This window comes from Rattus norvegicus, chromosome 16 (genome assembly GCF_036323735.1).
Source record: "Rattus norvegicus strain BN/NHsdMcwi chromosome 16, GRCr8, whole genome shotgun sequence".
NCBI classification, from domain to species: Eukaryota; Metazoa; Chordata; class Mammalia; order Rodentia; family Muridae; genus Rattus; species Rattus norvegicus.
In genome coordinates, this window is record NC_086034.1 from 80,449,622 (window position 1) to 80,473,907 (window position 24,286).

The 24,286-nt window shown below is 42.3% G+C and overlaps 1 protein-coding gene across 2 annotated transcripts in view; it reads left to right on the forward strand.

Annotated features, from left to right (window-relative positions):
* Nucleotides 1-24,286, forward strand: part of Csmd1 (CUB and Sushi multiple domains 1) — a 1,600,162-nt gene that overhangs the window by 1,529,073 nt on the left and 46,803 nt on the right. For both annotated transcript variants that reach the window (XM_039094737.2, NM_001037327.2), the window contains exons 50-52: nucleotides 1,508-1,693; nucleotides 8,335-8,529; nucleotides 17,140-17,313. In XM_039094737.2, the coding sequence (XP_038950665.1) occupies nucleotides 1,508-1,693; nucleotides 8,335-8,529; nucleotides 17,140-17,313 (555 nt within the window). The remainder of the gene's footprint in view (nucleotides 1-1,507; nucleotides 1,694-8,334; nucleotides 8,530-17,139; nucleotides 17,314-24,286) is intronic.

Here is a 24,286-nt window from a genome sequence, read left to right on the forward strand (position 1 = left end):
TCATGGTTGCTAGGAGAAAGGCAATGATTTTACTCAGTGGTGCTGCAAGTGGCAAGTGGCCCTGCCTGTAAAGATATCCTGGTATATAGCCATGGCAGCTCCAGTAAAACACAGTGTTTCCAAACCCCAAAGTCAAAAGGAGAAAGAAGAGGGGACGGAAGACAGGGTGGAGAATGAGGAGGGGGAGAAGAAGAAGAAGAAGAGGAGAAGAGAAGAGGAGAGGAGAAGATGAGAAGAAAAAAGAAGAGGAGGAGAAAATAGGAAGGGAGGAAGGGGAGAAGGTAGAGGAACTTGGGGCTGTCTAAGAAGAAAGACTTCAGAAGGAGTGGGAGAAGAGGGAGTGTGAGAGTGTCATGCTCTCGTGTCCAGCACACTGCACATGTGTGAAGTTATCAAAAGTAAAGAAAAGCCAACATATGAGAAATTGTAGAGCTTGAGTTTTCTAGAAACTTGATATCTAAAACTAAACATTCATTTTTAATTCATCTGTGTGTGTGTGTGTGTGTGTGTCAGAAGACAACTTAGTCAATGTAATTTCTCAGGTAATTCAGAAGTTATTAGCTTTGATTTGGATGCACTGCTGAGCTTAAGCAATCGTTTACCTTTGTACCAGCCTCCTTTGTATTCATATAGCAAAGTTCCCAAGGCTGAGTAATTTATGAGAAAAGACCACCATGTGGCTCACAGTTCTGGACTTCTAAAAGTGGCATGGAGTAGGGTCACCACTGGTGAGAATCCCCTGCATATCAGGAGGCATCATGGTGGGAGCTTGTTTGAGAGAAACTGATCCTAGAATGAGTCAAGAAGACAGTGAACTTGGAGGAGCCCGACTTGCTCCTTCAACAGCTTTCTTAGCTCAGGAGAACTACTCTAGGTCCCAGGAGAAGGCAATTGCTTTCAGGATGAGGATTTCCTGAGGCCCCTCAACTCTTAAAGATCCCCACACCTTGTTTCTACAATGGAGACCATGTTCCTGACACAGAAGCCGGTGAAGGGCCTGCCAAGCGAAGTGCACAGCATCTTTTAAAAGAACCTCTGCATTGAAGAAAAGAAATTGGGGAAAGAGGAGAGGAAAGGGAGGTGGGAAACTGTGCATTCATGCCTCATTCCTGTGGGTCTTGATTATCAAAGCTATTGATGAAATAGTAAAGACATGGCCTGCGCTTGTCTTCTCCACAGTCAGCCGAGGTAGAATGTATAATTGTTACTTGAACACACAGCATAAAAATCACGCTGTGACTAGCCTGTGTCTACATGAAAGTCATCACCCAATCCCTCCAGTATCCCTCTGATACAGTGTTTGACCCTAAACCAGTTTCTACCATTTCAATAAGCCTTCCACTCTTTCTCAGGAATCTTTTGCATCCTTAAAAATTCTGAAAATGTGTGCACTTTTGACAGACATGAAGAACACAATTAATAAATCTGTCTCGGAGATGAAAAAATAAGAGACAAATTTTAATGAAGTCTTGTAAGGTAAGCCTGTTTTTCTTGCTTATCCTTTCAGCTGTGTCCTGTGGAATTCCAGAGGCTCCAGGAAATGGCTCGTTCACAGGCAATGAGTTCACCTTAGACAGTAAAGTGACTTATGAATGTAATGAAGGCTTCAAGCTGGATGCCAGTCAGCAAGCCACTGCTGTGTGTCAAGAAGATGGCCTGTGGAGCAACAGAGGAAAGCCACCCACGTGCAAACGTAAGTCTTTATGTCTGCTTGCATGCCTATGGCATTTTCAACGGGACCCACATTCACAGATGGGTGGGTTTAGCTTCCAGAACACAGGTAGTCACTTCCCAGTGTTGTGAGACCTGGTCTCGTCCATCCTAAGAACACAAACAACTCCCATAAAGACAACTTCCCCCACTTAAAAAGAGCTGTGTAATCCTGAATGTTAGCCCAGTAAATCCTATGAATTCCATCACAATCTATAACATGTAACTTATCTCACCAAACCTAATTCTGGCTGCCATCTTAAGTGTGGGCAGAAGCTCCTGACATTGAGCTCAACAACAGTACCCAATGTAAAGTGTGAAAATATGAAACAGTGTTGAGTTCTGGCCTCCACTTCTCATGTTTGAGGTCTTTGAAAATAAAAGGCATTGCTTCATTTGTATACTTACTGTGTACTCTTTATTCATATCATGGCCTGCCAAGGAAAACAGAAATTTCATTTGTAATGTAGAGTAAGATTTCTAGGAAGCTATTTTCAGTGCACAGTAATATTCTTACAAGAGTCAAACATGAGTAAGTTAAGGGAACAGGGAAATGATATAATTATACTTTAATAAATATCTTGAAAACAAAAATTATTCAAACATGAAAAGTTTGAATACAGTGAAAAATATAAATTTAAATAGTAAAAAGCCAAGCTTAACCGAAGTTACACATACATGCCTACACACATGTGTACACACATGTAAACACAAACACAAATACACACACATATATATTACACATATGTATATGCACACATGCACATGCGAACATAATTTATACAGTAAGAATTTTGTCACAGATATATTAAAAATTTACACCTGGAGTTAACCTGCCCTTCTAGTATTTCAAAACTTAAAAATATAAGTTCTTTTTCCTTGTTAGTGTAAACAGTCAAAATCCTATGAAACTAGAACTAGTCTTAGGCACAAAGGGAAACTTCAAATTACACATTGATGGAAAACTTGCCTGCCTTCACACTGTCAAGGAGTCATTGGGCAGGAGACAGGAAGGTGCCGGGAGGCCAGACTGGAGCAAGCCTTCTATGTATCAGTCAGCACCTACAGCAGTGGCCATGGACTTGCCCTATCACTTTTAAACAGGAGACAAAGAAGAATGAGGGAACAAGTCAGAATCTGACAGCCACTATGCCGAGTGTGGCAACAACTCACCCTACCCCATTCCTGGGTAATTCACTTCAGCAACCATCTGTGCTAAAAGGAGAAGCTAGGCCTCTAGGGCCTTGGAGCTCTTCTGGGGACAAGAATTTCCTGAGGAAATTCATTCCATTCTAGAGTCCTTTGTAAAACCAACAGAGTTTGTATCCAGGAACTGCGACCACAGGTAGCTCTGTCATCATTATCCAGGCTGAAGGCTACTTTAGACTTACTTACTGGTGTTTGCTGTAGGGCTGACACTGGAGAGTAGTAACAAAATGAATGGTTTTTTAAAAACAGGCATTTATTTAATGTCTGCCTGAACAGCTAGTCCCAGGAATTACGTCCAGGACATTTAAACTTGACTCTGCTATAAACCAGATTGACAGTGAGGGAAAAGAAGAGCTTGCCTGCAAAGGTGCCTGTATGTCCCCTCAACAAGGCTCAGCCTTGCACTCCCCAGCCACTGGAATCTGTCCATTCCATGTCTCCAAAATCAACAAAGAACACCTGAAGGACTGACCTACCATCTCCTCAAATCTGATCTGAAAGCAACCAAGCTTGCGTATCAGCAATAAAGTCAAGCTTCTACTCAACAGGGGCAGCCTGTACATATACAACACACATCGATGAAGAAAGGCCACATGTCAAGGTCTCATAATCAAAATACAAATGCTTTAAAAGACCCAGAGAAGTTATCGCCCCCTAAATCTACCAGTCTTGTGGAAATGTTCTTACTGAGAATTACCTAGATGAACCACAAGACACAGAACTTAAAAGGGCAATCATAACTTCAATCAATTGATTATTTCCTGAACTAATAGTCTTGCTCCTTGGGCTTCTGAAGTTCCACAGCTCAGCCCATTTCCCTCACGCCCATTAGTGTAGGCTGCTGGCAGGCTGCAAAGACTCCATTTCAGCTGTGAATGTGAAGGATGGGGTGATTAAATTATTTCATTCCAAAGGTATCTAATCATAATTTTACAAATCTAATTAAATGTGCTCCAACTAAATGTGGTAATAAGACATACTTAGCCACATGAGTATGATGTGGGGAAACTGTTAAAAGAAAATAAAAAGACAATTATATTCCACGCTTATGGGATGATTAGACAAACAGGAAGATTTCTGATAAGGCCCAAATACTACCAGGGAGAATACTTCGTATTTCTGGTGGCAGCCTCATCAGAGTATGAAAGTCTCTGAGGAAAGTACATCCAGCTGCTTTGCCCCTAGCTCAAAGAGTCAATAAGAAACCAGATTCTCTCTTCACAAAATTGACATCTAGGGGTTAGCAATAGCTCAGAAATTGAGACAACATAAAATTTTTTCAGAAGCCCCAAGTTCAGTTCCCAGCACGCATGCCGGTTGGGTCACAACCACCTAGAACTCCAGCCTCAGGGAACCTGATACCTGCAATGACACCTGCATTCTGTGACATACAGACAGACACACATACATACAAACCATTAAGCGAACGAACAAAGCAACCCTGCTTATTTTAATGCAAGCTAGGATTTCCCGAGTCAAATACAAGTATCTTCTCTGTTTCCTTGAGATTCAGAAGTTGGGAAAATGTGTTTGTTGTGCAATGACTACTCATTATTTGTGATTTCAACTCTTTTAATTTGAGAAGTACAATTAGGCTTTGGTGCAAAAACGGTGTCAACCATATCAACAGTGAGTCTGTCAGGAAGGACTACTATGAATGTTCCCTTGGTTGAAAGGGGAAAAACAAAAACAAAAAAATGACCCTATGGTGATTGTTTTATTTATAGAATAGAAGGGAGCCTATATTCCTGCAAAAGTACAAACAGAGGAATGTCAGGTTTGTGGATAACCTTGCACATTCTACAAGTTGCAGCATATTTAATTATCATAGAATCAACCGAGAAAATTTAGTCAGTTGTCAAAAATATGTACTGATTAAATTCATGATAACATAAACTTGTTTTCCTGTATTCCTCAGCTATAACAAATATTTGTATCTTCCTTCAAAGACTTTGTTATTTATTTGATATTTGTCTGTTGTGGTATTTATAGCCTTCATGATGAAGGTATGAAGGTTTTGCCTTCTATTTATAGTAATTATGGAAGGAATTTTGTTTTTTGTGCTGACAAGAAAAGTATAATTCAGAGAGACTGAGAGATGCTACAGAGGAAGGAATTCTTGCCTGGGTTGACTGAGCCTTGGCTGTCTTGTTTGTGAAATTTATATAATAATAATAATAATAATAATAATAATAATAATAATAATAATAATAGTAGTAGTAGTAGTAGTAGTAATGATAATAATAATAAGATGATGATGATGGTGGTGATGGTGATGGTGATGGAGATTGAGATGGGAGTGATGGTGCTGATGGTGTAGTCATGGTGATGGGCATGATAGAGGTGATTGTGATGGTGATGATCATGTTGTTGATAGAGATACCACCAATACAAAGGGAGTTACATGTCTGGGCAGTGGCTGTCCTCTGAAGTATCCATCTGGAGTTTCAGGTGATTAGCTGCTGAAAGAACCTATTCTAACACATTTCTATCAGAATGAAGGCATGTTATCTTGAAAACCACAGCACATGGCCGTTTCCAGTGCCTCTGGAAGTCGCTTGACTTTAATCCTCCAGGGAGAGACACATTTCCATGTGTCACTCAAGTAACCTGAGACTCAAGCCACTGCTGCCCACCTTCATCTCCCTCAACCCTCAAGGCTGTGAGCTGTAGTGCATTCTTTGTACAGATGTTCTCACTTTTGTTCCCACTCTCACCTGGGCTTCATGAATTGCACTATCTTACAAGTTTCTCAGTTTTGCTTTGCTCTATCCACGTTTGGTCTGACATTAGGAGTGAAGACGTTAGTAAAATGCTCAACTCCGTGAGTTATTCACTATCACACCTTGAAGCAGTCATGTGTCTCTCACCTCTGCCCTACATTTTGATCTTTTCACCTCCACTCGCTTAAAATTCTGCTGAGGTATGGCTGCTAGAGCAGTGTGCTGAGGAGAGGTGACCTCGTGCAGTCCCAAGGTAACAGGATGGTGAAAGCTTCATGAACAGTTATTAAGAACCAGAAAACATGGCTCTTAAGATACACACTATTAAGTCTCGAGTTTATGAGCAAGGATGTCTTTGGGGGATTGGTTTCCAATTCCTTAAATTATTTATTTTCCATATTCACAGCAGGCAACATGGTACTTGGGGTGCACACAGACAGAAGACCTGTACATGTCATCTCATCATAACCCACATGTACAAAAACAGCTCCTCTCTGCAGGGATGCAGACGTAGTCATAGGCAAACTCACAGATGCTGCCTCATCCACCATTACACTCAGAGACTTTCCTTTCTACCATTCAGGCTGTGTGACTCAGGATTTTACCACCCAAAGTATGCCATGGGTCATTCAAATATAACTGTGAGCAATTCATGCTTTGCATAGTCTGTCTACAGATCAGTTCTGAAAGCGTAAAAACCACAGCAGGAAGCCGTGTCTGAAAGCATGTGCTTTTTCTTCAGCACACAAAAGACAAGATGGACTTTGCTGTTCATGCCCACCCAGGTCCTCAGGTTCCCTCCTGGGAAATGCTTCTCATTCGTTTGTGTTCCCCAGTGGTCTGTGGATCACGGTCCATTTGTGTCCCAGAGTGCTTTTGTTGTGACTCTCAAGACGGAGGCCACTCACATGACTCCCAACAGCATGCTGTGTAATTGTTTTTTTTTTTTTTATTTATCACTAGGAATCATCATTGATGGCTCCCATGTAATATTTATAGACTGCATTTGACTATTGTACACACACACACTGCTGTTCACAGCTATCTGTGGTTTCACTGAGAATAGTCTCTATGTCAGGAAACCTATCTTATCTTCAGTTTTACCTTAGAAAACTACAAAAAGACAGAGACACCATAGTGGTTTCAGTAGAAATAAGCTTGTCACCAATCAAAGGGCGAGAGACACAAACAGATAACTAAAGTAGAAGACAAAAAAGCAGACCAAATGTTGTTTCCACGAAGCAGCAAGACACCAGTGGACATGTAGGATTGGTGCTGAGGATGGAATCAGCCAGAGGAAAACTCCCCTTCCACTTTGAGCCAAGGCCCAATGCTACCCAGAAGCAGAGGTTGCAATAGATCCGATGGCTAGAAAGCCAGAGTTAGTTCCAGAAGCACACACTCACAAAGGGAATGACTTTTACCACACTTCTCTGCATTCAGACTTCCTATGGCTGAAGGCTTTACGGACATACCCTAGGCACAGAAAGACATAATTTTGGCTGTTAAGCAAACCATTTGTACATCCACGGTCATAGACAGTAGCTGCTGAATCTGCAAACATCTAAGAGGCATATCCTTTAGACTGCTTTTAGAGTACCAAATTGTCCTTCATATTTTTTAGCCTCATTGTTTTTACTCTTAAATGTCTGTTCTTTATAGTTTATTTGAAGATAGAACAGGAAGTCACCATAGGAGGAAGAGAGAATTTGTAGCATTTGACACAGCAGATTCAGTGATAATGAGTGTGGATGAAATTGAAAAGCAAAACACATGTTGTTATTATCACTCTAGGAAAGCTACAATTTCTCCAGCTGTTGTTTTTGAGCTCAAGACTGGTTAACCTGGCCCCTTCTGTTGTGTGGGTAACTGGCTGATGATGACAGATATCAACTAAAGAAGCTTTGTGCTTAATGCTGTGGTTCTTGCTTCTGCCTAACTCTTAAAACTCATTTAAATTACCATCATACTTTGCATAAACAAACCTATACTTGCATAGCCTCCAAATAGAGTGTGTATGTCAGTCTGTCTGTAAGTTCTCTGGAGTCTACTGTCCTGGGGCTGCATCCAAGCCTGATACCGCAGCTGCTCTCCTGCCTCTACGCTCAAGAGCTTCTGTCTTTTATTGCCTTAGAAAATGGGAAGTCCTTCCTTTAAATTACTATAAAAATAATTTTTCTACAGTGATAATATAGCATGCCTAACTATTTTCATGTACTCATAAACCTAGTAGTATGAATCTGTTCTGTGTGTGTATATATTCATATTGTATATTTGTGAATGTATATACACATGTACATACATGTGAATATGCTCGTGTGTTTCCACATGTGTGTATGTATGTATAAGTGTACATGTGTAAGGACAAGTATTGCTCATGTACCTGTGTATGAATGAGGGCATGTGTGTACATGTATGTGACGAACAGAGAAGGAGTGGTTTCCTATGATTGTATCTCAGTCTGACTACAAGATGCCCTCTGCACCAGTAACAAGACAGTAGCTCCCAGGCTGGAATCCCAGGTTGCCTCCTGAATGATTATGTGGAAACAAAGAAGTCATGAAGAAAGAGTTGGGGGTATCCAGGTCACATAGCATGATGAGTTTCCCATACCAGCAGTCCCTACTTTCTAGAGCAGTGACAATAAGAGTTGTCAGGAAGCCATACTGATCCTGAGGTGTTTCTCTCACAGCGGTGCCCTGCCCCAGCATCGAAGGCCAGCTGTCAGAGCACGTGCTCTGGAGGCTGGTTTCGGGATCATTGAATGAATATGGAGCTCAAGTTCTCCTCAGCTGTAGTCCTGGCTACTTCTTGCAGGGTCAGAGGCTGTTGCAGTGCCAAGCCAATGGGACCTGGAACACTGAGGAGGACAGACCCAGATGTAAAGGTAAGTGATAACAGGCCCTTCCCCAAACAGGGTGCAGAACTCCAGGACACAGCATCAATGGGACCACCTACAAAGACACCATCATAGTCCTACTGACTGAGGCAGAGCCCTGTGTTAATACGGCAAGCTCAAACCGGCACTACAGGATCAAACATCTAACACTGTGCTCCTTTGTTAATGACAGTATTTTATAAACTTCAGGATATTAGAGTAGTCAAATATGCCACATCTGAGCTTAGAGACAAATAAAAGCACACATTTGAAGAGCTGGCTATTCTTCTGCGTGAAAGCCGTGACAAACTTCTCATTAGGATCTTGGGAAGTAGTGTTTGTGCTGAAGATCCCTGTCCTCCACAATGGCTGTCTTAAAAAGGGAGATGATTATGCTCTCAGGTACATGATGAACAGTTAAATATGAATGAATAAGAACATGAGACAAAGCTGACATTGTGCGGAGCGCCTTCGGATTTATATACCTCTGATATCCAATCTTACCGATTGTTGACAGGAAATTACCAAACATTGAAACATGCAGTTGAACTGCAAGAGATTTGCGCAGTACACAGCTTAGGAAGAATGGAAGAATAAAAAGGAGAAAAACAAAGGAATGTGTGATTAGGTGCTTTGCATAACAACTTCAATCTGACTTCTAATACAGCAAATGCTAATTCGTCACGTAAGACAAGCTCTTCCCAGGAACCTAGAGATAAGTAAGGAAGGACGATGTGGCATGAGATATCCAAGTCCTAAATACCCTGCTTCCCAAGGACACCCTTCCCAAAGCTGCTGTCAGTGTAGCTGTGATGCTTCCTGGTGGCTCTGATGGCTCCTTCCTGTAGGTATCCAATGCCTGGCGAGGAACTCACAGTTAATTTTCTCTGCCATCATCCTGATACATTTTTCCCACACTTATGCATCCCATCCATATCCCCTGACTCCATAAAGCCTCTTCGTGAACCAGAATTAGGCTGTCGAGAAGAGACAAGGATAGCACAGAGGCTCTGACATGACAGACTTTGGCCTTCTAGAGGGGTTCATGGAAGTCTCCTGTAGAGGCAGCAGACTCTCCATACACTCTTATACCCGATTCCAAGGCCACCTAATGTATCCCTCTCAGTCTATGTCAGGACCTTGATAGGCAAGGTCATCTTGATGCCACTGCCTGAACCTGCCTTTCCAGAATACTTCACACCTACAAGTGAGTCTTTGCAAACTTGGGGTCTTACTGATTCTCAAACCAAACCCAGAAGCAGCAAGGTACCTCTTACTAGGACAGAATGTGGAACCAGGTCCTGATGTTCTAGTGCCATGCCTGTGCTAAGGTCCTGGACATCAGTTGTCCTGTCACACATGTCCTTACTCCTTATCTCCATCTGATGTGACAGGAGCCACATATCAACTGTACTCACCTTCCAACCCTATGAATATACACTACACATGCTGGTAATTGCTTACTGCTATGTGTGTATGACATCTGTGCCATGTGCTGCAATGTGTCTCTTTTGCATGCTGCCACAGATGCACAGTGCTTTCCACAGTCAGTAGAGTCTACCTGAGACTATGCTTTGCTTAAGATATACTATTCCTGTCTGATTTGTCAGTCTTGGCAAGGACAGCCCCTTTGCTATGACTTCCTCTTGTGTCTCCCACATCTCTGAAATCCTTGCTGTCTTATAAAGACAGATGTTTACCCAGGCATTTTTCAGGGATCCAAATTGCCCTGGGAAAGTGTTTTCAAGATGGAAATCTGTGTTTGAGAAAGATAAACCAGGGCCCAGGACCGAAGAGTTCACAGAGAACTGTGCCCTTACTCTTATGACTCCACCGGAAGTTTTCTCTTACTTGAAAAGGTGGATACTGCTGTCTTAATCACTTTTCTATTGCTGTGATGAGGTACCATGATCAAAGAAACTTATACAAGAAGTTTAATCAGGCTTAGAGGTCCATGGGTTACTGCCCCAGGACTGTGGAACAAAGGCTGAGAGCTCATATCATAATTGTCAAGTAGGAGACAGAGAGCTAACTGGCAATACCATGTGCTTCTGAAATTTCAAAGCCCACCCTAGTGACAAATCTCCCCCAATTAGGCCACACCTCCTAATCTTTCCCAAATAGTTTTACCAACTGGGTACCACGTGTTTAAATATATGAGCCCATGAAGGCTGTTCTCATTCAAATGAACACAGTTATTTTTTTTTCTATTTATGCATTTTAGAAATTTTTTTTCACTGGAAAAAAGGTTTGCTAACTTTCAGAAACTCGTCTTTGGAAACAGAGATGCATCAGAGCAGACACTCCGGACTTATTGTGGCAGGTTACGGTGCTGTCTAGCATGCCAGGCCTTGTTTGCTGTTGCTCATGTTTTTAAGATGATACCCAGGAGTTGACAATACTCTCCAGGCTCTTGCCACAAGCTCTGGTGGAGAGAGTCCCTGACTTCAGAAACAACTGTTGTCGAGGTTACAGTACTGTTGGTTCTACCTGAAGTGCTGTATCTACGGCTGGGAAAACACTTATTCCAAATGTGGTAGCTCCATGTGACACAGATGGGCCCTTGGGTTCTGTGTCTGACATTACATGGGCCCACAGGTTCTGCATATGACATTGAATAAGCCACAGGTTCTGCTGTGACATTGGATGGACCCACAGGTTCTTCATATGACACTTGGTAAGTCACAGTTTCTGCTGTGACATTGGATGGACCCACTGGTTCTTCATGTGACATTGGGTGGGCCTACAGTTTCTTCGTGTGACATTGGATGGACACAGACTGTCTCTTTTTTTGATATTAGGTGGGCCCTCAGGTTCTACATGTGACATGGGATAGACTGATAGGTGCAGCATATAACATTGGATGAAATCACAGGGTTTGTGTCTTTCCTACCTGGGGCCTTCCAGAGCTGTCTTCATGGTGCTACTGGAGTCCCGTCTGCATATGAGTGTGACCGAGTCAGGACTGGCTATCCGATTACATTCACAGACAGAACATGGGTCCTTGTGATTATGGCTGGTTCTCAATGTACGATCTCAGGTCATGGGATCCACTCTCAGATTCTAACATGTGTCCTTGACCCTCCCCAGCGTCTTGCTTTCCCTCTCTCAGAAGACAGGAACCAAGTGGCCTTTTTAAGGGCTCACTCTTCCAGGATAGCCTCAGCCTGTCAATCTCACCCATGTCACCAAAAGTGAACTGGCTCAGAACCTAAGCTAGCCCTGTCTGAATAAAACACTGTACCTGGGACTACACAGGGGGCTGTGACCAGGGGGAAACTCAATGATTTCCTGAAATTTTTCTTTTCCTATATTGTAAGTTGAAACTGCTAATTATTTGAAACCATTTAAGCAATTTTAATGAAAAACGAGAAGACATAAATGGATATTAATTTATATAAAATGATACCAAGCCCCTTCCATACTAACAAAAAATAGTATACTTTTATACACAATAAGATTTTTTTCAAGCAGAGCAGTAGTTTGCGAGAAGAGCGTCCTGTTGAGTCTCTATGGGACAAGGCTGCATGGGTGTGGCTGGACCCTCCATGCTTGCTCAGAACTTCTTTAATTATGCCATTTTAGTGGAGGTATGAAAACTCAGGTAGTTTGTAGTCTAGGGGCTGAATAGAGGGATGTCTGTGTACTCTGAAAAGATTCCAGGGACTTGCAGAGTCTTGGGCTACATTTTGGAAAAGCTATTTATGATGAACACAGTGTTCAAATGTCCAGGATCTCATTTCAGATGCAGAGCAGGGGAGAGATGTGGGAACAGAAATGAGTACGCTCTGTTAGCTTTTGTCTCCAGTCTCCCTCCCACTTTTGCCTTGTGCCCTCATGAATATTCATGTTATCAGGTATCCTCCACAGTCAGCTTCAGTTCAGTATCTAACCTTACTTCTCTTTATAACAAATTGCAAAATTAAGTCAGACAAAAATCTCCTCTCTCAGAGCAAACAGTAAATAGGTTGCTGAGGAGCAAAGGAGTCCCAGGTCGGACCCTTCCAAAAGTGAAGGAAGAGAAAGAAATTAGGATGTTACATGTTCACTTTCTGGAATCTACAGAAATCAGTCAGCGCATTAGTTTGTATTTCTTGTGAAGCTGCAGTTTATTATAACTTAGATTTCCTTTGTTTCTCATGATCCCTATTTTACCCATATACATCTAGAAAAAACACAAGATCAATACTAGTAATAATATACTTTTCTTTGAAATGGGTGCCTGAAAACCCCAGGAAGTTCAAACACCATTCAATTTCTCAATTAAACATACTTAGAGTGACACTTTTTTTCTAAGCCCACTTTTCTAGCCTGTGACTGTATCCCTATAGAAAAAAACCATTGCTTTCCATATGGTGCTGGGATAGAATCAGCAGCATCTTCAAATGTGTTGTCATGGAAACCATTGGTATAGCACTGGAACTGTAATTTATAAGGTTTAAGTTACCTGTGGCTTATCTCAGAATAGCCAGGCAATGAGATGTGAAGGGAACCTACTATTTTCCATTATGTGTCTGCTCAGGATCCAGGGTGATAAGTTTCCCGGTTTGTGGTCATTTAATCCAGAGGAACAGATCCTTGGCCACCCCCAAGTACATCACAGCTCCCTGAGAACAGCTAAGTTCTCCAGTTTCTTGGGGTTGGGGAGAGATCGGAGTGGGGGTTGACATTATCACTCCAAGTGGTTCTAAGATCTCAGAGTGTCTATAACACAGGAGAAAGAAATCTTCCCACTGTAGTCTTCTCTCTGCAGGAGGCAGACAAAATTCTGACACAATAGGGAATCCAGTATTCTCTTAACTTCATAAAGTATAAATATACTTTATATTTAAGAGAAGAAACATGTTTATTGTGGAAATACATGACTCAAATATTTGCATTTTAAATTTTATGTATCTGCAAAAAGCCAAACTAGACCTTTAAAAATGTATACAGGAAACATCACCCATGTTCTAGACTGTCTCTGTTGCCTAACTACTGATTTCACGTTTCCTGAGAGCAGGTCTTCACCCAACTGAGGTGCAGGATAGCTTCTGTAGTTTCTGATTGCTAGCCAGAGGCATGTGCTGACGGATGACTAAACCCAATGGCAGAGGTCTATCCACAAAAATCAGCATAGGCTTCCTAACCTCTGGCTTGAGGACCACTGCTACTCTATTATTAGAGTGGACATTGTACATCATGGCTTGAACAAGAGAGACTCACCAATAGCTCTAATATCTCCTCACTGATGGCAGCTGATTCTGTCATGAGCACCTCATTTTGGATGAGGCCTTTCAGATTTACACCCAGTTACAGACCAGAGCTGTGGGCCTGTAGGCCTTACATAGTGACTTGTCTGTAGTCCGGCACCACTCCCTCGTATGTTTACAACCATCTCCAGGTGTCCGCTCAGGTCCTGCCTCTTCTCACACACAGCAGAGTATCGTGCTCTTGACTGCTCATGGATGCTGTGAGCTGTGCAGAATCGTGGAGCTGTATTGACTCTAGCAGTAGAAAGCATCAATATTTAAGATTGTTTTTAAGGTCCATTCTTCTGACAGGAATGCTGGCCTCATGGCCGTGTATGAGAAAACATGTGCCTACTGGTTCAAAGTTCATCTTCCTGTGAATACTAGAAGAGGGGAAAACGAAGCTTGCCTAGGAGATGTGGCTTGTCACCCATTGCCATGATAGAAAAGTAACATTCAGAGAACCCTCATAGGGTGTTCTCTGGGTGCCCTCAACTTAGCACCTTTGCTGTGCAAAGGCACCACCTGGGTTCTGAGAGTGCTGTGAATTGTGAGTGGGAACATGTTTTGAGTGCTAGGGGAAAAGCACAGCTAATGAATCCATTTTGGGAGACCAGGAGGGAGGATAGCATGGATAGACTTTCTCCTTGTTTTGTGACAGGGTTATTTTTAGTGCTGATGGTCTCCCCAATTAGGCTCTTCCAAGTTGCTCTGCCACCCTTACTAATGAGCAGCGTTTGCAGCCAAGAGAAACTCTAGGCTTAGAATCCCATTATCCAGCTGCCCAGAAGCTCAGTGGTTGTTCTGTTAGTTGCTTGTGATCTAATGAGCCTCATTAGAGGATAGACTTTAAATAGTCTCCTCACCAGGATGTGTGAGCCAAGACTGAGAGGATAGAATCCCAAGCGCATCTTCTTCCTGCTCTTCTGATAAAGGTCTGCAAAGCTCTCAGCTAGGAAACTGGTCCAGCCTTGTCATTGAACACATCCGTGATAAGCACTGAAGTTTCAACATGAATTGCTAAATATCACAGTTCAAGGTAGGGTTCACACAGTGTTTGGGAAAAGGCTTAGAGAAAAGTTCACAGCAAATTATAAAACCTAAATCCCTCTTGAATCCATTGACATTTGATATGGTACATGCTAGCAAATTATTGAAAGCTCACACTTGCCGCTGTGAAGGTTTAGCTTAGCAGTCTCTCAGACACTAAGAAATGCGGAGCCTTTCTCAGCAAGATTTTGTCTGGAGGTGGACTCCTGATTCCTGGCAAGTGACCCCTACAGATCACATTTAGCAAGCAGGTCTGCCTGTTTACTAAGTGGAAGTCATACCACCGTGTATTCCACTAAACTAAGGAGAGGCTATTTCAACGGTACATTCATATCATTTTTCTTCATCTGATATTATGCTAGACTTTTTTTTTAATCACAGTGACAAATCCCCAAGAAAATGGTTTTGAGCAATCTTATTTTATTTTCTAATTTGAGACAGGGTTTCTCATACATTAGACCAGACTTTATGGCAGTCCCCTAGCCTCAGCCTTCAAAATGGCAGGTGGCATTATGGACAAGAGTCATGTTACCTGGACAAGAAAAGCAATGTTGAAAAGGGACAACTGGGTCATAATTGCAGGGGTCCCCATCGATCAGTGGCTTGTACACTTTTTATTGCCTGTTTCTGGAATGTGCTGTGGCCTTGCTGAATAAAGTTGTTCACCCAAGGTTGCCAGAAAGCTGAAACAGAGGAGTGCCAGGAGTAAGGTGTGTCTTTCAAAGTGAATAAGATGTGTCTTGCAAAGTGTCCCCTCCCTAAGCAGGCTCACTCTTTCTAGTCTCTACAACATCACAATAGTTCATTATGACTTTTAGTCCATCAACGGATTCATTCTAGGATGAGGTCATAGTTCTCATGGTCCACTCACATGTCAATCATTGGATCTACTGGGTTAGGGTCCAAGTCATCAATGCACCAGCCCTCTAGGATCAAGGCGATGGTGGCTTACGTGTGAGATTTCATACAGACTTGTTGTTTGAGTACTTAGTCCCAGCTGGTGAAACTGTTTGGGAATTTGTGTAGCCTTTAGAAAGCATAGCTTTATTAGGGGAAGTAGATCACCAGAGGCATCAAGCCTTGAAGATTCTTGTCTCTTTCTGCTTATTGTTGGTTAGCGATGGGTAAGCAAGATGCCTCATGCTCCTGACACACTCATGAGAGCAGTGTTCACTGCTTTTATCAGCACCATGACTTTCCCACCATGAAACTCCAAGCTAAAATAAATCTCTTTCTGTAGTTGCTTCTGTAGAGTATCGTGTCAACAATGAGAAAAACAGCTAAGATACTGACTGCCTTGTTAATTCAGTGTCTAAAATAGTCTTCAGCATTGACTTTCATAGTCCTCAGTCTTTCTCAGTACCATCTGAGACTGTTAGGAGGCTGGCCGTGCTCACCTGATTGAGCAAAGATCTTCTCTCATGATTGTTTTCTCCTCCCATCTCTTACCCGTTTATTGTGGCTGGGAGCTCTGTCATTTTGCCACTTCCTGGCATGGCCATGTCCTGCACATGTCATTGCTTAGTAGTGATCTGACCATTTCTCTTGGGGAGCTTTTCTCAAACTTCCACTCTTGTTTAAACACTAGTGAGCCTCTGTTGTCCCCTCAGCCTTGAAGATTTTAGAATTTTTCTTCCTATTACAAGATCCAGTGGGTTTTGTCCTCAAGTATTTATGTATCTGAGATGCAAACATGTCGGTGTCATTAATATTTCTACTGTGGGTGACCATTAACTTACCTCCACAAATGGACTAATTTGGAGTCAATAGGACAGAAACTATGTCCTATTGAATCTCAGATGACAAAGACACCCTTAGGTCCTACAAAGAACTGGAAAGAAAATGATCTTAGTGCTGGAGGTAGAGTCAAAGGTGCTAAATTTCAACCCACCATGCTGGGTTTGGGTGGTGGCCCTTGAGAAGACACTTCTCACATCCCTGGCAGGTACATGTGAGTGTCCCCACAAGTGAATCATTCTTAGAGTGAATATAGAAAGGAAAGTAGACAGTCTACTTGCTTAGTAGATAGTCTTGTGGATTACTGTATTACACACTGTGTCCATTTTGAAGAAATGGTTATCAATCTGTGAGAATGAAATAACTATGGGTCACTTCAGGAACCTTGGTGGCTTTGGGATATGCTAGAACATCTGAGATTTTATGTTAAGAGCAATAGAGAAAGAAAAATCCAACTGAGAATACTGACCCATCAAGTCCCAGCAGACTGGACCTCTCTGCCTAGCAGACAGACCTCCCTGCTGTATGCTTTTTAGGAAAACCAATACCCAGGGTTTCTGCTGTATCTCAGACTTGGACTAACACAGTTTTTCTCTTCCAGTCATCTCCTGTGGAAGCCTGTCCTTTCCCCCAAATGGTAACAAGATAGGGACGCTCACTATGTATGGAGCCACCGCCATCTTTACCTGCAATACTGGCTACACACTTGTAGGCTCCCATGTCCGGGAGTGCTTGGCCAATGGTCTCTGGAGCGGATCTGAAACAAGGTGCCTGGGTAAGCTACTCGGAAGTTCCCATGTGGTACAATTCAAATAAACCTTGAGAATGGATCACAGTCTGGGAAGTACAAGGCTTCAGGCTCTTAAGTCTCTGGCAGCCTTTCTGAATCTGGCCATTCCATGTCTAAACTCTCGGAGTGTCTAAAAGTCTAAGAAATAAAAGATGGGCATGTTGTACATCATCTGGCATAGTTATACACATTTTACATTTTCAACAGCTTAAAATTCCATCGGGGGGGGGGGCTGGGGATTTAGCTCAGTGGTAGAGCGCTTACCTAGGAAGCGCAAGGCCCTGGGTTCGGTCCCCAGCTCCGAAAAAAAGAACCAAAAAAAAAAAAAATCCATCAGGGAACTGAGGTGTTGGTCATCAAACCAAGCTGTTTAAAGTTGTATATATCTGTAATACCATGGTTTGTTTTCCTAATGTTGTTCTTTAATAATTTTAGAGTAGAGGATGTGGACATCCTCAATGTGGACGAAGCTTTGACTGTGCAATTCAGATTTGCCAGTATTTCAGAGTTGCTCCAACTGATGTCCTTATGACCATTTCAGTGTCCTACAAATCTTTAGTATTTTATCAGTGACCTACCCATCACCAGTAGCCCCGTTCCTTCCATCCGCCCAGCCTTCTATCGCCCCTCTCCATCACCTTATTGCTTCAGTCCCCACTCCTTCTATTACCCTACTTCTCTCCAGTACCCCATCTCTCTCCTGTATCCTATCACCTAACTCTTAGTATCTCAACTATGTCATCATCTCATCTCCCTCCATTACCCCATCCTCCCAGTACCTACCTCCCTCTATTACCTCATCCTTCCATTTCCCCACCTATGTCTGTCATCCCATCTTTCTCCATCCCTCTAGCCTTCCAGTACCCTACCTTCCTTCATCAACCTTCAGGGTACTATCTCCCTCCACCATCCCATCTTTCTATCATCCCATCTCCCTTTCTCATCTCTCTTCCCCTTTCACCTTAATTCTTCAGTATCCTACCACCTCTACTGCTTCACTTCCCTCCATCATTCCTCCTTTCTAGCATCCCATCTCCTTCCATCACCCCACCTTTCTAGTACCCAGCCCCTCTCTATTACCCTGTTTTCAATGCTCTCCTTATCTTTCTCTAGCATCCTCCTATATTCTAGTACCTGTCTTACCCTTAGTCTTCCAGAAACTTATCTGTGTTTTCTTGAGTGTTCTTAAGGATTGGTGGCCATTGTAAAGCCCTTTTCAGATGGCAGTGAACATAGAGACAATGTCCCCTCTTTCTACTTCAGTGGAATTTAGCACCAAAGGGGGTGGGGTGAGTGATCCAAAACACTCAACTTCTGCTTTGGCCTGGTAGGTAAGTCTATAGGTTAGGTTGCATGGGAAGCTTGGGGAAATTAAATGATTTCCTTTCTTAGGTTCCTTATGCTCCACCAGTCAGAAATAAGTCCCTCCTTATTCTGTTATCCTTCTATCCAAACGTAAGGCTTCAATTCCACAGGTTGAGACACATGACTCTACATTGTCACAATGTGGTCTTGATAGGATGCAATCCATCTTGAAAAAATTTGGACTCACTTCTGAGCCAGGAGAAATTTAAACTGAACATAAGAAGAGCAAAACCTCCAGGGTATGAAGAAGAAAATTTGAGTGGTGAGAAGTTGGATGGGCTTGGGAAAATGCAATGAAATCAGAGGAGCATAGTATTTAACATGGAGATGAACACCCAGGAAAGGGCTGAGATGTGACACAGCCACTGTATCGCTGGCTAAACAATGGGCGGTAAATTTAGTGTAAAGATTTTTCAGCTGAGAAATATAATTTCACAGTGACCATTGAAACTTGACTTTGAGATTCATAATCTGCCTAATATGGTAATGAGCATATCCCTGTGCTGGAGTAACAGATTGCTGGTGGGTAGATCACATAATCTAACCCAACAAGAATGTAGACCCAGGGGAAGCCACAGCCAGCTGTGCAGCCTGTGGAATATGTGGGTGAGTGGATGAGCAGGAGGGAGCAGAGCTGAGCTATTGCCAAGGTAGATAGATGGTGGGATAGTCAGACAGATGGATCAATAAAGGCACATTCTTAAACCTGGCACAGATACTGTATATCTGGCACCATAATTGCTTCAGAGTTCCGGAGCCCACATGCTAACTGGATGCCTCATGAGAGATAATATCTGTGAATGCTGTCTTTAATGGTAACCCAGGTATGGCGGTTTGCAGCTTCATTTTATTGAATTCATATCAGAACATGAAGTAAGCGCATGTTACTCCTGACGTGGAACAGAAAAAGGTTTAGAGAAATGAGGAGCTTGCCCATGGTCACGTTTCACTGGTAATGAAAATAGCCTTGAAATATAGGCTGTGTGGTTACAGACCAGGAGCTCTCAATCAAGTGCTCCTCCACTGAAAAAAAAACTCCTTCCTAAAAGGTGGTGCAAAGGGCAGCTGTACTCTCCCGCCAAGTCTGAGCGACAAGGAGACAGTATCAGAGGGCCTGGGTATGACAGGAAGGGTGTTCTTCCCCTCCTAGGACACCGCATGCCTCAACCCCACAGAGCCAGTGACCTCTCCATATGCATAAATGTTCTTGCTCATCCATGAATCTATTACTTTTCTTCTGTGTTGTGATTTGTTATTTGATATTCAAATCAGTGTTTCATCTGTTTCCTTGCTAGGGCCTTCTCGAGAGCACTCTGGCTTTCTTCCGAGCAGAGTGACCTTGAGAGACCTGCAGATCTACCGCTGCAGTATGGCAGCTGACTCGGTGGTCACTATGGAAAATGACTTTCAGAATCAATCATGCCATTTGGTGAAGATATTTTTTAACTAAAGTATTTTTGTATAATATATTCTAGTCATGGTTTCCCCTCCCTACTTCCCAGTACCTCTCCACCCCCCCCATCCATATCTATACCCTTTTGGTCTCTCTAAGAATAGGAACAGGTATGTAAAGAATTATAATAAAATAAGATAAAACAAAACCAAACACATCAGAAAGGCAAAACACCCAAACAAGGAAAAGAGACAAAGAAAAAGCACAAGAAATACATTTAGACTCTGTGCATATACACAGGAATCCCATAAAATCATAAAACCAGACACCACTATATATACACAAAGGACTCATAGTGGGGAAAAAGACCCCATTAATGCCCTTGAGTTTATTTGGCCATCTACTGCTGGGCATGTGGTCTGTGTTTAAGAGTGGTTTGTTTCCCTAGTGAGACTCCCTTCCAGAAAACTAAGTTTTCATTTGCAAGTGAATACTAACTGGAGATAGCTTCTGGGGTAGGCATGGGGGCATGTTTCTACTTCTCTTTCCAGCTCAAGGACCCCAACTTGTACACACTCAGGCAGGCACTGTGCATGGTGCATAGTCTCTATAAGTTCACATGTGCATCAGTCCTGTAATACATAGAAGGCCTTGATTTCTTGGTATATCAATCTGGACATTTTGGTGAAGATATATTTTTTCCAAAAATAAAGTGTTCATATTTTTAAATTCAGAAAACAATCTGTATAATAACATGGCCTCAAGTCAAAGAGAGATTATCTCTTGATAAGACAAAATAATAACCCTCAATTCTGTGGCTTTGAGAAAAAAGACACTGCAATGAGAAGAACTCAGGAAGTACCCAAAGACAGGAAGAGAGGATCAGTTATTCTACAGGGAGCTGGAGGCAGCAGGCGTGTTTCCCTGGATGTAGTCAGTGACAGAGTGAAAGACAAGATCTTATAAGGGAAATATACCATGGTCTGGAGACAATAAACAGCGCTGAGAAATGGCGGTACTCAATTGCCCATGCCCACGGCTGTTCTTCCATATTTTCCACATAACTCAGTTCTACTGTCAGGATGTTCCACTCTCCCACTCCATTCTTTGTGCATCTGAGTATTCCATACCCAGCATCTTAGGGTTATTATTGCCGTGTTAGAATTCCATGGTCACAAACTATTTAAGGAAGTTTATGGTCCCTCATCACAGTCCATCACGGAGGAGGGTCAGGGCAAGAACGTGAAATCAGGGCTAATGGATAGGGGAACACTGCTTCCTGGCTTATTTATTCTTTGAGCATTAAACAATCTGTTTTCTTATACATCCTGGGATCATCTGACCAGGGATAGCACCACCACCCATAGTGGCCCGATCTCTCCTATAGCAACCACTTACTAAGAAAATATACTCAGGACTTGCCTAGAGGTAAATCTTCTGCATCTCAATTGAGAATCCCTTTTCCCAAGTGATTCCAGCATATGGCAAGTTGGCATGAAATGAGCGTAAGCACACGGCTTCTTGATGTCAGTTCTGTAGAGAGCCTAGAGTAGTCACTGAGGATGGATGTGCCCTTATGGTAATGGATCTGTGTGACCTTAGTTTATGAAGAATGTCTGGGAAACATTTTAGCATTATTTAGCCAACAGAAATATGGGAAATAATAAGTAGATCATTTTCAATATCTGAAATGCCATGGGATGAAAGATGCAACGAGCGTGTTATGGTTGTTTTTCTTGTCTTGGACAGCCGTGGAAAGGTTGGGAGAGATACCATGGAAAGCTATGGTGGGAAGAATAAAGCTAACTAAGTTCTTGTGCTTGGGGTGGGATGAGGGTCTGTGTTGGTGTCAAAAATGTGGTCAGTAACAGTAGACACCATATCCTGGAAAATTAGGTTTCAGACAAAGTGTAAAAGCCATGAGAACAATAGATCAAGTTAGGATGGCAGATCTCTTTAGCATCACAGTGGAGTTTCATTTCAGAAGAGAGCTGCCCACCTATGCTCTGTCCCAAGCGCTTCTGTGGATCCAAACTGTATTCAGTCTCAGCCCCTTGATTCCCAGAATTGTAGAAGATATAATGGTAGATGTTTGGTACAGGTTATGGGTGGGAAGTCTCCTATTATTATGAGGAGTACCCAGAGGAATATTTTGCTTTGCATGGTCCTTCAGTTAGTTAAGTTAGTTAGTTAGTTAGTTAGTTAGTTAGTTAGTTAGTTAGTTAGACGTACTCTGTCTTGTATCTGGTACTCTAGATGTGTCCACTGATGTTCACAACAAAGAATATTTCCGGTCATTGAATAGAAACGAGTCAGTATTTAAAAGGATGATTATGCACTAACCATCCCTTGTGGAATTTTCTAAATAAAAGCTGTATTTAAGGAGAGGAAGGACAATTTTCTTGGCTCACACTCAAGACTAAAATTCCGTCCCTACTCTGAGTTCTAAAGTTCTGAGTGAGGCTGGTGTTTGTGAGTGTGTGTGTGTGTGTGTGTGTGTGTGTGTGTGTGTATGTGTGTGTGTGTGTGTGTCCCCTTGCAGATGAATTCACTGTGAAGGCATGCACATATGTGTCATGACACAGGCTCACCTAAACTCCAAGAGCACATTGTGGATGAATGCACTCCTGCACTGTGACTGTGGCCTATAGAATTCTCTAAGTTACTACAGACTTGCTCTGTGTTTCCATCTATGAAGCACAATGCTGTATATCAATCTAGCCTGGATCATTAAGCCACAAGGGCACAGACCCCATATCTCCCCTACCAGGCGCCTCAAACCCATCAGGGAATTTTTATGATCACAGAGTTCTCATAATTATTTTCTTTATTTATCTTCTTTGTAGTAATTTCCCTTAAACCCAACAGTGATCACAAAAGCTAGAAGAAAATGGTATACTTATTATCTAAGGCCCCTGTTGTAAAGGTGTTCATTAATCTCTTGATAACACACTTATGCCATGTAGATTAGCACAGAATGACCCCTCGGGTCTCCCACTGGGTTGCCTCTTCAATCCTTGCTGTCAAGAATGCCTCTGATAAGGAACACTATATAAAAACCTCAACCTTCCAGTACAATGGATTGTTGCTTGAAGTAGATTTGCATTTGTTGAACTATAAAAACTACAAAGACACAAATCCTTTTGTGAACATAATATGGTGACATTCACAAAGGCCAAAGTATCTAGATATTATTGTTCAAAGCTGTAATTTAGATATTTTTAGAGGTTGAGGGGAATAAAATTAGAATATACTCTTCAAATACCTTGTAGATATAGAGAGGTCTATGTAAAATATTTAAGAAAATAGCCAATAAAGGTATTTGATGACATTACAGAAAATGTGATTTTTGTTAGAAGAGAGGAATTTCTTCCCTCCTCCCTAAAGTTGTCTGCTCTGCCATGTTTCTGCCAAGTGTGCATGGCGTCTTAGGGAAGGTGACCAGCTCAGAGTCTTCTAACACAAATCCTCACACTTTGCCCGTGCATTCTTGACCATTGACAGAAGTACATTCTGTGACAGAGTTAGGCCCTTGGTCAATGTTGTCACCAGAGGCACCCAGTGTAGCATAGTTTGTCAAGTTCTTGTCCACCACAGGACTTCCTGTTCTCAGGGGCAGTTGGCTTTGTGTAGCAAAGAAAAGTTGCTCAGCGTCACCCTTGCAAGTTGTACCTAGAAGTAAAACAGACTCAGGCACCAGTGTTCTACAGTGTTCTTTTTAACACAGACATATACACAGATTTTTAAAACATCCATGAATGCTTACTGCTAACACTAGCATTCATGCCTTTCATGCATCTGGTCCACTTGACATTTTATGACTGCTTGTTAATACTTAAGAAGGGTCTTCAAAATGGCTCTGGTATCCACTGTCCAAATAAGCCTGGCTTAGCTCAAAGATGCTCACCACACAGACTGCCTCACATCATGCAGCCTGCCATTCTGCCTCTCCTGAGAGACAGGATATTTTTAATGCTCCTTACTTCCTTGTCAGCACAAAATACTGATAATCACAGGAGTGAATACTAAGGTTGGCCATTTGGTTTGTAGATTTTCTAAAAACGGTTACTATGTAATCCTCACTGAAATGTTGAATATTCACAGTGACAGACACTGGCAGAGTGGAAGGGGCGCTTCGGGCAAGAAGGTCTCAGGGGAGAGAGTAGAGATGTACATGGCAGGGTACTTTATTCTCCCTGT